The 15,437-nt window shown below is 35.1% G+C and overlaps 1 protein-coding gene across 1 annotated transcript; it reads left to right on the forward strand.

Moving 5' to 3' along the window:
• The first annotated feature begins 63 nt into the window (after positions 1-63).
• Positions 64-13,477, forward strand: PIG-S (phosphatidylinositol glycan anchor biosynthesis class S). Its single transcript, XM_089251378.1, has 6 exons — positions 64-202; positions 2,600-2,736; positions 5,798-5,999; positions 7,377-7,514; positions 7,867-7,970; positions 9,447-13,477. Exons 1-6 carry the CDS (start codon positions 178-180, stop codon positions 10,464-10,466), a joined length of 1,626 nt encoding a protein of 541 aa, XP_089107504.1. The 5' UTR covers positions 64-177; the 3' UTR covers positions 10,467-13,477.
• Positions 13,478-15,437: the final 1,960 nt, after the last annotated feature.

Here is a 15,437-nt window from a genome sequence, read left to right on the forward strand (position 1 = left end):
TATTTTGATGTGCCGACGTCATCGGATGAACGATACACGACTGGGATACAAGAGCAGTTCTGCAGGAATATTCCTCGTATTAATTTACGTTTGTAAACAAAGTGTGGTTTCATGCCGATTTTGGACAAGTCCCGTATAATTGAAAAAGGTATTAGACAAGATTTATTATAGTTGAAGATGGCCAGCAAAGCTAAAGAATCAGGTGAATTTGCATATCTTTTTTTTCTTGGTTAGAAAGTGTTCACGTGGTTTTCATTGATTGTTTAGCTCATAGGCGGAGATTGACTTGGAAGTCTGGGGGGGGGGGCACGATGATGATGTCAATTCATCTATACATATATACATTAGATCAGTAGACTCCACGTTTGACTCGGGGGGGGGGGGTTGCCCCCGCCCACGCCCCCGTATCTCCGCCCATGGTTTAGCTTGATATAATAATAATAGAAATTGTTGGGAATAAATGTAATAGAGTACCGTAAACCGTGGTAACTTTGGTACTGGGGATTGTTTTTGAATTTCCAACCAATGCCATGCGTTCTATCAGGAAATTAGGGGAAGATATTATACTTGAAGATGGCATGCAAAGCTAAGGAATCGGGTGAATTTGAATATATATTTTTTGAATCCAAAATGTTCACCTTTTTGGTTACAAGTTTTGCTGTTGATTGTTTAGCTTGATACAGGGCTGGACAAATCCCAGGCGCCAGGTCGCCACGGCGACTAAAACATTGGTAATGGCATCTATAAAGTTTTCTTTGTGTAGCTACTAAATTGTAAGCTCAGAGCAGCCCGAAATGTTTGGAATTTATTGCATCATATCTGCCAACATGGAAGACATATCACTATGCCCTTTTTATTTTTCTGTTGATTCAAATTGAGCGCACAACTCGGGTCTATCGCCATGGGCAGTTTACTACCTAGTGAGTTGAGTCGGAAATGTAAGTGCTTAATACCCTGAGTGTGTATATAGTGTTGTGTCTGATTTTTCAGTGATGTCATCCATATTTTAGAAGTGAATGGATTGAGTATTTGTACTGTTGCAGGGCTGTCATTTAACTTTTTCCAGGGGGAGGGGGCAAAGCACATGTTCTCAATGTATGTATATATACACCATTTTTAGTGTATTTTCAAAAGCCGGGGGGGGGGCAATGCCCCCTAAATGAAAGTTCTGTACTGTTGTAGGCCTGTTGCTCTTTGTGGCGAGACTTTTTAATGGGGAGATCGGCTCGCATTCATGTCTTGAAATTGGGAACCACAGAAAACCAACTTCAGCCGTCCTGGAAAAATAAGAACGTTTGGACTTTTTTCTTTGGAAAGCAGAACGTTTTGCATTTTCCACAGAAAATGTCTTCTTTTCCTAAGTAGAATGTAATGTTTTGCATTGTTCTGCAACGATCCCTTTTAAAGTTTAAAAATCAGTGATTTCCTCCGAGGCTCATTGAAATTTTTCAATGGTGTGATTTAAATACTGCATATACTCATGTATGAGCCAAAATGTGCCATGCATTGATACTATTTTGTAAACACCAGTCACGCAGGACCATGTTAATAGGCCTACATGGGCTTACCTTGGCATTGTCTTGGGTCCCTTTAATAACCTTGCTTAGTGATTGTCATTAATCCTTATACCTACCATCCCCTACAACTAGTAGGTATCCAAAAGCATTGCTTGATCCAGAACCCCCCAAAATTTTGTGAAGATGGCTCGGTATCAATATTTTGTACTATAGCTGATTCCCATACCCCCAAAACATTTAGCCCCACTGTTAAGTTGTATGTTGAGGGGAGTGCTTGAGATGGGGGCGGGGGGGGACTTGTCCAGCCTGGTCACCAGCTAGAATTTTTCCAGACTTAACTATCTTCTTTGGGACACCGTGCTGAAATCACTTTGATGACAGAGCCTGGTTGTATTCGGTTAATCTTGTTCCCTCTATTAAAATGGGTCCGTTTTAGTAAGCAGGGTTAAATCCACTTTGCAGTTCTGAATTAGTGCATCCATGCTATAAGGGACGAGGGTGTTGGTAAAACTGGGGTTGAATTTTTTTTTCTTCAAAAACTGACCCACATATAAACCAACTCCTCCTTTCCCCCCCCCCCCCGTCAAAATACAAAAGAATTTTTGTGCGAAAAAGCTTGACTACACCCGAGTTTTCAGTACCTTCGTAAATACTTCGTTTTATGTCAATATTAATTTTCTTATCATACATAATCATTAAAGCTCCTTGTCAAACTTGAAGTAATAATTCTAACTTACTATATTCAAAATGAAGCATGAAATTAAGCTCGGGATCTCGACATATTAATATTCATCTACATAGTCATATTTATAGCGGGAGAATTAGTTGATGGAAAGCACTAGTTCAGAGAGTTGTAGAATCTAGGTGGGGGGTAGTTCAAAGAATGACACCTTCAACAGTAGAAACAATATTCGTTTTGAGCTAGTGCTGGGACTGGGGGGGGGGGAATTTTAGAGGAAACAAAAGGCATTGGTATGAAATCATTAACTTTTACCGGGTAGTGTGTTAAAGATTTTAATACTTGATGAATATTGCATGAATAAATTTGATTTTCATGACAGAATTTTTCTTCTTGTGCACAGAGTCTATGGCAATTTTGGCAACTGCTACATTCGTCATAATATTTATTGTGGCTGGTGTTCCTTTGTGGTGGAAGACAACAAGAGTCTATAGAGTATCATTGCCTTACAATGACATTGAGGAGTTGTCTAATTTAGAAGTTTGTTGACTTTATCACTACATTTATTATTTTTATCTCTACTTTATTATCATTATATGCTTTGTTCTGAATTCTATTAATACAGATCAACTTCTTTTACTTGAATTTTCAATGTTTTTATTATGCAGGGTAATAAGGAAAGCCCCCTTGGGCATATTTTACTGGCGAACCCCATACTTCCAATTACAAAAAGTATCCAAATAATTTGTATACCTCAGATATGCCATTCATATTGCAAAGGGTTGTATAGTTATTAAAATACAAAAACTACCTTTTTATTTATACAGACAGTGTTCTCAAAAAACCCAATTAGAAAGATATTGCCCTGTCTTTTATGTTTTCAAGTGCAATGTTCACTGATATATTTCAATTTAAAAATTAAAGAAAAGTTGGCAGAAAACTGATGGACAATGCTTCTTTCTCCTATGCTGCTTTTTTCTAATTTTTCTCAAATTTCTGAATTCAAATATCTCAGTGAATATTACACTCAGAAAGTGGAAATTTCTTTGTTGGGCTCAAGAGAGACAGGGCAACATCTTTATAATTGGGTTTTTGAGAACGGGGTTTCGGTATAAAAAAATTACTTTTTTTACTTTAATAATTATACAACCCCTTGCAATATGAATGATGCATCTGAGGTCTACAAATTATTTGGATACTTTTTCTAGTTGGAGGTATACCTCTAGGGTCAATGGTTTGTTAGTAAAATGGGGTCTATAGACTTTCCTTACTACCCTGTATAGTTATCATAATGGCCCACATCTTAGAGCAGGTCCCCTGGGCTAAGATTTTTGGCGGGATCACACCAGACGTTCCACAGGCCTTTCAATATTGAATTTATAGCTTGAAAAAACAAAAAAATGATGAGAATTGTCATGGGACTGGATGCCTGTCAGCCCCCATCCTTTTGAGGGCCATGGTTATTATCAGGGTTGGCAGGTTTTTTAATACATGGTAGTTTTTGATGGTTTCTGTGGTGGTCGAGTGGTCATAGTGAAGGACTCGCATCGCAGGGAACTCGGGTTCGAGCCCCACCGTCGCCACAGTGGTGGTTGGCTGAAGTTGGTTTTCTGTGGTTCCCAACTTCGAGGCACAAATGCGAGCCGATCTCCTCATTAAAAAGTCTCGCCACAGAGAGCAACAGACCTACAAACAGTACAAATATTCAGTCACGACACATCACTCACTTCACTTCTGAGATATAGATGACAGCACTGAAAAATCATACACAACACTAGATACGCACTCAGACTGTTAGGTACACACAATTACACTTCCGGCACAACTCGCGCTAGGTAGAAAATTGCCTATGGCGATAGACCTGAGTTGTGCTCGGTTAAAAAAAAATATAAAAAAAACCCTCAAATATTGATTTCATTATAAAACTTCCCATTGGAAATGCACATGTTAATTGCATGTAATGTTTAAAGTGAATATGTTATACAAAGAATAAATATTTAATATGATTCTAAAATAATTTTCTACTCTCTACAGAACTATTTTGGACAAAATATATATGGTTTTTTTCTTATAAAATATACAATTGGAATAAAGCATAACAGAAACACTGAAGGAAAAACTATGGAATGATTTGACAATCTCTGATTCAAGATCATTCTTGACCTTCCAAAATTTCTTTAGCTGCTTATATATGTGCTTTAATATAAACCATCTGCTGTACTCTTTTTACAATAGATAAGTGTTTAAAAAAGTTTATTACATCATATATGTAATGTTGATTTCTGTTATTATTAAATTATCTGGATAATCACTGAGAGGGAGATACTTGTATTGTACATAACATTGAAATATATCTAGCGACCAAAATACTAAATCATAGAATTAAAATGTCATTTAATTTGGCAATACTAGCTTGTACATGAAGCTTAAGAAACTCCGGTAACTTATCCTTAGTCAAGCTTAGTTATTCTTACTTCTGCACTATGATATGGTATATTTACTAGCATTTATAATGCAATGGCTTTCCAATTGAAGCTGTATTTAATTTTAAATGTGCAAACCAAATGCTTTGGGTATCAAATCCTGTCGGCTCTGCTTTGGTTGAAAATAACCTTTGAAACTGTGAATTTATACACCCTGAGCCCTAAGAAATTTTTAAACAAAAATAAATGAGCTAAATTAATGTATTAAAAGATTCTGTGTGAGAATTTTTGCATGGAATAAAATTTTGGGCAGATCAGAAAATTTAAAATATCAAAATAGATTCCCAGTAATTATAATTCCGAATATAAAACCCTTTAATCTATATAAAAGTAAGTGTTTTTTTTTATTTAGCATATCTATCAGGTCAAAAAAAACTATTTGACAACTTTGACAATAAGTTTTTTACTGTTTTAACTGATTTATAGTTTTTGAAGTCTAGAACCTAACTCTGTGATGCCCCTATCATATATATTTTGAATAAACAGCTCTATTCCACTTGGGAAATTGAACACAGGTAATCAGTAGCTTAGATAAAAATGAACCACAAAACTATATTTTATATGTTCTAGACTCTTACGTTGAAAAATTGAAAATTGTAATTAATATTTTGTTTTAATTATTGTAATAAAATAATGTTTAAAAATAAAACATTGTAATATACAAAAAAGTAAGTTTTTCATCATGTTATATGCCTATTGTGTTCAAAACATTATCAAAAAGCATTCATTTAAGTTTTTGATGGTTTAAACCTGTTTTTTTTTTATGCTTGTCATGTCAAAAACCAAACCCTGGTTATTATATTATAATTTAGTTATTTTGATCTATGGTGCAATGTATTTTCTGTGAATCAAACTTCTGTAACTCAAATTTTGAATAGTTTGGGAGCATGGGTCCGTCTTCCACTTGAATCCCATATATTTGGGGCACATGGAAAACCCCAGCCCCTCCCCCAATTCTATCTTTGTACTAGCACTTTTACTAGTTTTCATCCATGAGTGTGATTTCACCCACACTTCTTCTTTGAACTAAAGATTGTTTATTGTGTTTAAATACTTTATTTGAAGTTGAAAACTAAAATGTGTATATGAGCTGTTATGAGTTAGAATTTTTTTTTTAGGTGACTCATGTGGTACCCGTAGTAGTTGTATTGGCAGACAGAAAAGTCCAACAAAGTAAATTGTATGAAGCATTGTACTCAAGGTCAACTGATTCTCGGAGGGAACCGACAAATCCTAGTATGAACGTCAGATATGCTTGGAAGATGAGGATAGCATCTGAGGAAGAAGAGAAAATAATTCAAATTAGCGAAAGTCCAAAAGGTAATATAAATTTTGCAAATTAATCTGGATAATTTTTGTTATTATTGCCATTATTAGAACAAGGCATTTTAATCTTGCATATGTTATTCTCTTTCGTTCTTTGAGTAGGCTGTTATGTGCTATCAAACTTTGGCTTAAGTTTATCAAGCACCACAATGGTGCACAAGTGGTTTTTAATCTGTCTTGACTTAATATAGTACAGTAGTTTTGGTAAGCCAGAAAACTGCAGGCCTAAGTAGTACCTTACATTAGAAATTTTGAAGAAGAATGCATATGGGTTGTATGTAGCGTTCTGTTGAGTAGTAGTAGCAGCTTATGTACTTGTGAAATTTTTGAATACAGATTTAAGCTGATTTAAAACCCCAAAGAGAAAAAGTTTTTTTGATCAAAATTTTGTTTTAATTTATGCATTGACTCAGCGTAGACGGAACTGCCCTGTTGTGATCAGCTACTATTTTCCAAATATGGTTGGCAGATGGCATTCACTATCTGTTGAGCATACTCCTATTGGTCACTGAGGTAGAATTACGTGACCTTGGGACTGTTGTCTTACCAGACATTAGCCAACCACATTGAGCAAGCAGTGATCATTTAAAATATGAGAGTTCAGTCCAAGCCAATGTGTAAATATGGACTGAGGTCTCATATATAAGTCTTGTACTTCAACCTTTTTACGGCCAACATTCCCAATTGAGAACATCTGTTTTATTAATTAGAGAAAAAAATTTTTTTTTTCTTACATGAAAGCACTTGATTTTTTTTTCTGAAAGGGTGAGATCCCAAACTTAAGTTACAAAGCAAAAATTTCACTCATTTCAGTACTTATGTCATAAATTTAATTTTTTAAATTCATCCATTTTTAAGGAACAATAAAATTTAATTTTTTTTTAATTTTAATGTTGTTTCTATGGACAATGACAAGTCCAGAAAACATACAGGGAAATTTTTTATAAATTTTTTTGGTTGATATCTCTAAACTAAAGAATCAGAAGGAAAAATTTTTTAGAAAATCAATTTAAATCTTAATTTGGCGGTAAAAGGTTAATATCTGAGAGCGTTCTAATGATACCAACTGCTAGAATTTGAGAAGCATTGAGTGCAATCCAACGTTTGGGTTGCCTGAAAAACTTCAATTTCTACAAGACAATAGGCATAAAATAACCTGATTATTGTAGCATGTAACAAACGTGTAGCAAGTAATTTTGATACATTGCAGTAGTAGCTTTACTATAATCTTTTTCAGGAAATCTCCTCCCCTTAACAATTTCGTGCGAGATCATAAACAAGGAAAATAGTTCGATCTATTTTATTTTGAACAAACACATATTTTATCAAAAAGCTTCAATTGTCTTTTTTTATTCATTCTTTTTTAATTAGATATGGATAATTTGCTTCATGAGGCTAGCCCAATAGAAGAAGCTGGTGTTTTCCAAATTTTTGTATTGGATGGTAGCAAAAAAACAGTTGAAAAATTGATTGGATGCCATAGAAGAGGTTATGTTCACTACCATGAAGGCAAGTTTTAGAGTTTGCCTGTAGAAACTGCATTATTATTTTTTTTAAGTGTAAAAATTTTGGCACTTTTATTTTTCAAGAAACATTCTTGTAGTAATATTTAAAAAAAAACCCTAACACATCGTTCATAAAGTCTTTTAAAATATTGAAAGCTCTGTGAAAAAAAAATATGTATATATTGTCTTATAAGAACAAATCCTGCGTTACTGAAGATTTTGTTTCTCAAATCTAAAGGTTTCATATAAGCCAGGTTCAACAGTATATCAAAATTTTGTCTTGTACCTTTCCACCTGCACAAAAAATTTTATTATTTTATGAGAATAAAATTTTTACTTTCAAATCTTTTACTCAGGTCCACCTCTGGTCACAGACATTATTTCTGTTGCAAAGGAAATGGTTCAGCAGGATGTACTAAAAAAGATTTACATTCCACCATCATCATATGAAAGAAAAAAGGTAAATTTCAGTTTTGAGTGCATTTTAATTTTTTTTTCAAGTAATTTTAAAAGCAATGATAATTGTACTCCAAAATAGTGTTTCTGTTTGTGTATTGCAAAATAAGAATCCCAGGATGATCACACAAAATGCTTCATTTAAATCCAGATTGACCAGATACACTAAGCTACCATGCTTTACGAAAGGGGGTAAACCAGCACCTCCTAAAGATAAAAGGCCTCTGCAGTCTGCTTGTGACGTTAGTAAGCAGTCCATTTAACCTCAGAATATTCGGGGGGGGGGGGGAAATTCTCCACTCATGCCAGTATCATCATTGTGAGGAAAAGAAATGATCTGGCTCAGAATTGGCAATTTCTATGCCCCACATCCAATCACTGTGTAGTATTTGCGAGCTAATCTGGAAGATTCTATGCCAAAATAAGAAGAAACGAAATAGGATGATGTGTTTCAAAATGTGGCAAACTTGCTAGGTAGGCTGAATGACGTTTGTGGCAAACACTGTAGAGGCCATCTTTCTCTAGGAGATGCTGGGTAAACACAACACTATTTTCGGACACGAGGAGTGCTGATTTCCACACATCTAAAGAAAAGAAATAGTTAAAAAAAGCAAACACTCATTTCCTGGTGCTCCACCGAACTATAAACAACTTCTCTCTGTCACAAATGTTTCTATACAACAATTTTTTCCCATCTATTGGAATTACTCTTATTTTCTTCAGTATTTTCTCTATTTTGAAAATCACTTCTCTACTAGTTATTTTTAAATCCATGGTCCAAATGCATGGGTATAGTTATGTACACCAAACCCAAAAATATTAGTCAGTGAGCATGTGGGCATACACAAATACAATCCAGTGGCTATAGGGGTTGCAGAAGAGGCGACATTGAAAGTCAGTTTAAAGAGAAATAATTTACACATGTAGAGAGCTACTGTCATACAGAACTTAGGTAATAGTATAAACAACAACAAACCAACCATGACCCCCTCACAAAGGATATAAACTGGTTATTCAAAAGAATATGGTTCATGACTGGAAAATATAATAGTATAGTTAAGTGAATGTCAGATGCAACAAAAAGCAGCACCCCTTCTGGAAAATTTTGAAGTTAGCCATTGAAAGTCAAAAATAAAGGGACTTACAAATTACTCCACTTGCAAGTTAATTTAGATTGAGGTCACTTTTTCTGTGCTGTCTCAAATGTTCCCCCTACTGACACCAGGCTAATTTTGTGACTATTATTCTATGACGAATGTTAGTGGATTTAGTTTGCACTATTCCCCCACCTTATATTTAGACTATGAGTTTAGGAACGTGTTATATAACACCAAATCACTTCATTCTATTAAGTTTTTTGTGTGTACGAACTTGATTGTTCTTTCACGCTATATTCTGATTAACTGAAAATTTGATGGTTTCTGTTTTCATAAATTAATAGCATACAGGAAAATACTGATTGTGTCTTTTCTATGTTTAGCCAGAAAAAGACAGAATGAGATCTCTAAGCACCACAACGACTTTTGATCTAATTTTTAGTCTCATCGTTCCAGAACCACAGTATGTAGATGTTCACTGGGAAATTCAAAGGGCCATTGCTGCTTACATTATGCCATTTATAGATAAGATCTCTTCTGTCGCTCATGTAGGTATCAAGAGCCAGGTGATCTATATGTTGATGCTTCCTACAGAAACTTCTCTGAAAGGTGAGAATGGAACTTTGTATCTTGCCACGGATCGCTTACCGATGCTAATAAATCCTATAGAGAGCAGGCTTGGTTCATATACATCTACGAACCCTACACTTAATTTCATTACTTACATAACGCCAAAAGCTCAAACTCCTCTACATATAGTTGACAAGAGAGGTGATATTCTTCCCTCAAATGCATTCCTGGTGCCACAGTGGGGTGGGTTTATATTAAAAAATCTTGATGTGAACTTTGAAAGCGGGAACAGACCCAAGGTTGAATTAGACATGAGAGAAATAATGGAAGTGTTTTTGAACCAGTTGAGGCTGCTGCTGGGTTTACCCGATGTCAGCAAGTCTGAATCAAGTTCGATTCCCATGTTACACAGTCCTGGAGGTTGTGACTGGGAACTTGATTTTCTGATGAGAAAAAACACCCAGGAACAGTTGTCTGTTGCCGCATCGTCAGTCTATTCATTGGGCGAACTGCTAAAGAAAATTCGCAGCATAGTTATAAGAGATGAGGTGGGAGAAATGATCTATGATTCTGTGTCATATATTAAAAGAAGTGTAGGTTCTTTGGAGCAAGGCTTCTTGGAAGACAGTTTCGTAGCAGCAAAAAACGCCTTCAATGCATCAGAATCTGCATTTTTTGATCCATCGTTGCTGTCGCTCTTGTACTTTCCAGAAGAGCAAAAGTATGCTGTTTATATTCCACTTTTTCTGCCGATAAGCATTCCCATTTTCCTCTCCCTCTGTTACTTGTGGTTGTACTGGTGGCGTAAAGAAGACAAAGACAAGCAAGAATGAAGCTACCAGTTTTATCTTTTTTTTTTTTACTTTTTTGTATGTTGAAACTTTCAAAAGATGCATCCACCATCACCTAGTGGTTTCTCATAATTTGTGCATCATGAACATGAAGTTGTGTGCATGTTTGTATATATTAATATAATATATATATAGTACAGTGAAACTTCCTTAGACGGTTACCTCTATTCCGCGGCCAACTTCCCTTCTCAGCCAGTGTTTCTCGGAATGGACAATGGCTCCATAGATATAATACAAAAATCTCCCCATTTCATGGTCACTTCTGCATGCGGTCAGCAGTGCGGCCACTTCCTTATAGATAAGAGTTGGAAAAAATAAGTTTTTGTCAATTTTTTTTCTTCACAATGCATTCAAAGCTGATAGTTGTCTTTGTATAACTTTATAACCTTAATACATAAGCATAAGCAGGCCGCTGTGGTGGTCGAGTGGTTATAGTGCGGACTCGTGATGCGAGGATCCGGGTTCGAACCCCACAGTGGTGGTCGGCTGAAGTTGGTTTTCTGTGGTTCCCAACTTCAAGGCGCAAATGCGAGCCGATCTCCCGTTAAAAAGTCTCGCCACAGAGAGCAACAGTCCTACAACGGTAAATCATTCAACCATAACACTTCACTCATAGTTAGAAAAACTGGGGGCAGATGACAGCACTACACATAACAAGCATTATACAGAAACAAAACTTTACGTCAGGTTGCACTACACGTACACGCACATTCCCGCATGTACCGATTCGTTGGGGGGTTCCGGGGGGGGGGGTGCATTTGGGGTGTAGCAGTAGTAGGTAGGGCCTCCAAAAAATGGCTCGGGGATCCATGATGTTCTTAAGTCAGCCACCTCGTTGGGCAATTTGCCTGTTGTGGCGTCGTATTTGTATTTGTATAAATTTTCGGATCAATCAGATTTTCTGTTCATGTGTGACACTATCAGGTTGGAAACTTTTGTAAATAGGATGACAAAAGCTAATGCTGTACAGTTGCTGATAGCTGATAACACAATGTAAAACTTTGCTCCCGGGGTGACAGGGTAAACCAGGAAAATAATCTATGATCTTTACTGAATGGGTAAAAATGTGGAAGTTTTGGCTTTTTGGATACTTTCTCCGCTTTTTTAGCATGCAGAGATTCAGTAGAATGACAGAGAGGGAGTAAAAGAAATGTTAGGGAAGAACATGATGCAACAACTTGCTATGAGGAAAGAGCAGATCCCTGGTAATACAGATTAAGGAATTGATCAGACGGTTTGGTATTTGAAGTTCTGCATAAAATACAGTGAAACCCTGATACTGGACCAAGAAAAATATAGTTGTAGAGGGATTATTATTGAGAGGCAACATTGTAATCACGTGCCATCAAATTTATGCTGCTGTTATCATCTTTTCTAAATCAGCATTGTTGATGCCACAAAAAGATGCACTATTAAGTATTTATTTACTGCGAAATATTTTAATTGATTAGCTCATAAAAGAAATTGTTTGATGTATGTATTACCCCTGTAAAGGGGGTTATCGCAATACACTTTAGTGTATCACACAAGAAGTAGCTATACCGAACACTTTCAGTGATCAGGTAGTACCGAATATAATAGGCCTATTATCAGACATCCTCAGAAGAACTGAAATATGTGACTTGTTTAAAAATATATTGAAGGATATTTCAAGCAAAAAGTAAATAATGTAGGGATTTCAAAATCCTCCCTAAAAATAAATCTTTATAGGGTTTTAAGTACCATATAAAAGATGTAAATGTATTCAGAGGAGTTTAACATTGCTCACTGTAGACGATTCCAAACAAGGTATGAAAAATTACTGTTGTAGCAAGGTTTCACTGTATATGTATCACAAGGTTTCACTGTATTGGTCACAATTGCTAGTAATTACTCTGCAGTGTTATCTAGACTCCTCATGCACCAAGATGTCCCCCTCCCCCCAGGGCAGTGCCTGGTGAGCGGCCCTGCAGAAAAAGTGTTCAAAATTAAAATATTAATCCAGCTCGATTAATAAACCAGTTTGTGTCCTTTCGAATGGCAACCATCTCACATTTGATCAACTGACTGAAAACATTATGCATCCGTGCCTCATTGATTCAGTATAAATTTGTAATTGCTGTCTCAAAGTATCAGCTAAAGAAAGGGGGAAAAAATGATTGGGGTATTAATAACTTGTGAAAAAAAAATTATCACAATGTTTTTTATTCAACAATGAATTTTATAAGCATTGCAAATTATGAGGCTTGATGTGATGAGGGGCTACAATCTATTCGATGATACGGTTGCAAAAAAATTTTCATCCAAAAATATTTTTCTACAGTTCAGACAAGTTTTTTAGGTGCATTGATTAGTTTATGTGTAAAATACACAGAATATTGTACTCAGCAACTAAATTATTGTCTCGCATATTCCCAAATCAGCTTCATTCAATTGATTTCCATTTAGTCATTGTAACAATAGTTGGGAATATATATACCTTGTTACACCCCATATTCAACTTAATTACAATCATATTTCAAATGATCACATTTCTGGTATGATATAAATACAATGAAAATCTTAATTGATAACAGATTCCTATAGGGCAAAGATAAATTCTGGTCTTCTAAAGTGACAATATGTAGGAAGTATATTGAAAACATATATATTCAAAAAGTGTTTGTTTTAGTGGGAGATGTCAGTTATTGGAGGTATGGTTTCCACTGTATTCCATTGTATATAAGAATTTTCCTCATCGATTTTTTCAACTAAAACTATCTGTAGCCAGATGAATTAGTTATGATGCTATTTACCAAATTATTTTATCAGAAACTCTATCATAAGTTTATGTTTATGATTAAATTGAAATAGCCCATGTTTTCATTGTAAAAATTCATTTATTTGTATGATATAAATCATGAATATTAATATATCAAATCTATTAATTCACAAGAAATATTTATTTCCAATTGTAAATAAACATAATTTGTAGAAGGGGTTGTTTTTAAATGAAGTTTTTTTTATGCTTATCATATCCTCTCATGATGTTTCAATTCTTTGTGCCTATGTCCAAATTAAAAAAAAAAAAAAAGTAACTATGGAAGACCTCTATTGATTGGTGAGCAAAGTGAACTGAATGAACACAATTCACAAAAGCAAAAAAAAAATTTATTTGAAAAATACAATTCTCTAACATGAGCATATCAAAAAATAAATATAACTATAAGCTTCTAAGAAATATAAACATGTATCAATTCCAAAAGTTAAAACTTTAGTTCATTAAGAAAAAAAACAAATGCACTTTTTTCCCGAATTGCATGCATGATAAAAAGGAAAAACATCAACTATACTAAAATTTGTTAATTTATCCATGTAAAAACAATGATTCCTCTTTGTGTAAGGGGCACTTTGAAAACAAGAACAGATTGTAATTTTTTTAACCCTTAATGACCAAATATATATAACTGATTCCAAGTATGCTCATACAAGGGCTGTTTGATAAGTAAATTGAAAAAAGTGTTAACATTTTTTTGGACAAATTTTATTTTCCAACATTTTCTTCAATGCTTTTCAAATTTCTTTATCACATCAGAAAATTATGTCTTCTCTAACCCCTCAAAGTGGTCATTTGATGAGGAAAAAAATTTCCACCAAGCCAAACTTTCAAGTTTAGGAACAGGGAAAAGTCACATGGAGCTAAATCTATGCAATTTAGTGGATGAGAGATTAGTGCAAAGCCTGATTCATACAATTTGGTCATTGCAATGGTGGATCTGTAAGATGGAGCATTGTCTTAGTGAAATAGGGATTTATTTGTGTGCTAATCTTGGCTGTTCCACCTGAAACCCAAAAGTATGGCATAATGTCTCTTAATATTGTCTGACCCTTGTGGAGGTGGTCTATGTGGGCATCACTTTCCCAGAAGACAAAATGGCCTTTGCTTTCACCATACTCCATCCACTGCTTTGACTCTAATATATAGTGGTGAATCTATGTTTAACCCAGAAATTGATGGACACTTCTTTGGTGGATGTGCAGCACATCAAATTTGTTGATCCCAAAATAAATGGTCTTTAATGATGGTGCAGAGATCCCTGAACTTATTCCAATTCAGCTTTGATATGGGCAGCTTGTAAATATTTTAGTTGACTGATTATTCAGGAAAATTAAAATTGTGGCACCTTCCCAATCCAGATCAATTTCAGGAAGTTTCTTTTGCGAAGCTGTAGCCTCCAACTTATCAGGTTCCAATCTTGCATTAAGTTTTCACATGAGATCTTAGAAAGAGCTTCAAAGAGAATTGGAGCAAAATGTTTGGAGCTTTGAAATCTTTTTAGAAATGACTTGCACTTTGGGGGACAGTCTTAAAAAACTCATCTCACACTTAATGGGGGACTTTTTTTATTTCTAGGCCAACAAAGGTTAGCTGGCTTACCTGAAAGAAACTTGTTGTTCTACATAAATTTCACAAAATATCTATAGTTCTTTCCAAACATTGCACATTTTCAACCCATCTCCTACAAAAAAAATCTCCAGAGAACCTTTGTTTTCTCCAACTCCAGAGAAAACAATTCTTTCAATTTTACTCATTTGTGGTGTCTTGTAATGTCTGTGAACTGTGTGTAGAAAGGAGGCAAATTCTATAAACAACTAGCTATGATAGCCGGTGCTGCCTGGGTTTTCTTCAATGAGACTGTTTGGATCACGTGATATCCCCCTCTTTCTTTGAGAGACATGCAAACCGTGTCTAAGTTAATCAATATGGTGACTTCCTGCGCGACTTCATGAAATGAACAAATCTAGATTTAAATAAACATAGCAATGAATAGTTTTTTTTTCTTTGTTAAGGGGGCGCTAGGTATTTCGAATCCCCCCCCCCCCCCCCGAACTTCAAGTTATTCATCTGCTTGTTCCAGCTTCCAAAGATGTTAAATTAAGGCTGTGGAATTTTTTTTGTGTACTTTTTTACGGGCCCATAATTAATTTTAAAAC

Source organism: Pholcus phalangioides, unplaced genomic scaffold (assembly GCF_987345545.1).
Source record: "Pholcus phalangioides strain wild (caught in Gottingen) unplaced genomic scaffold, Ppha-v1.0 ptg000001l_1, whole genome shotgun sequence".
Taxonomy (NCBI): domain Eukaryota; kingdom Metazoa; phylum Arthropoda; class Arachnida; order Araneae; family Pholcidae; genus Pholcus; species Pholcus phalangioides.

Excerpts from the sequence above, each read along its gene's own strand:
- PIG-S (XM_089251378.1), top strand. The coding sequence starts at position 178 with ATGGCCAGCAAAGCTAAAGAATCAG. Across the intron at positions 6,000-7,376 it reads AATTAGCGAAAGTCCAAAAG|ATATGGATAATTTGCTTCAT; the intron begins GTAATATAAATT and ends TTTTTTAATTAG. Across the intron at positions 7,971-9,446 it reads CATCATATGAAAGAAAAAAG|CCAGAAAAAGACAGAATGAG; the intron begins GTAAATTTCAGT and ends TTCTATGTTTAG.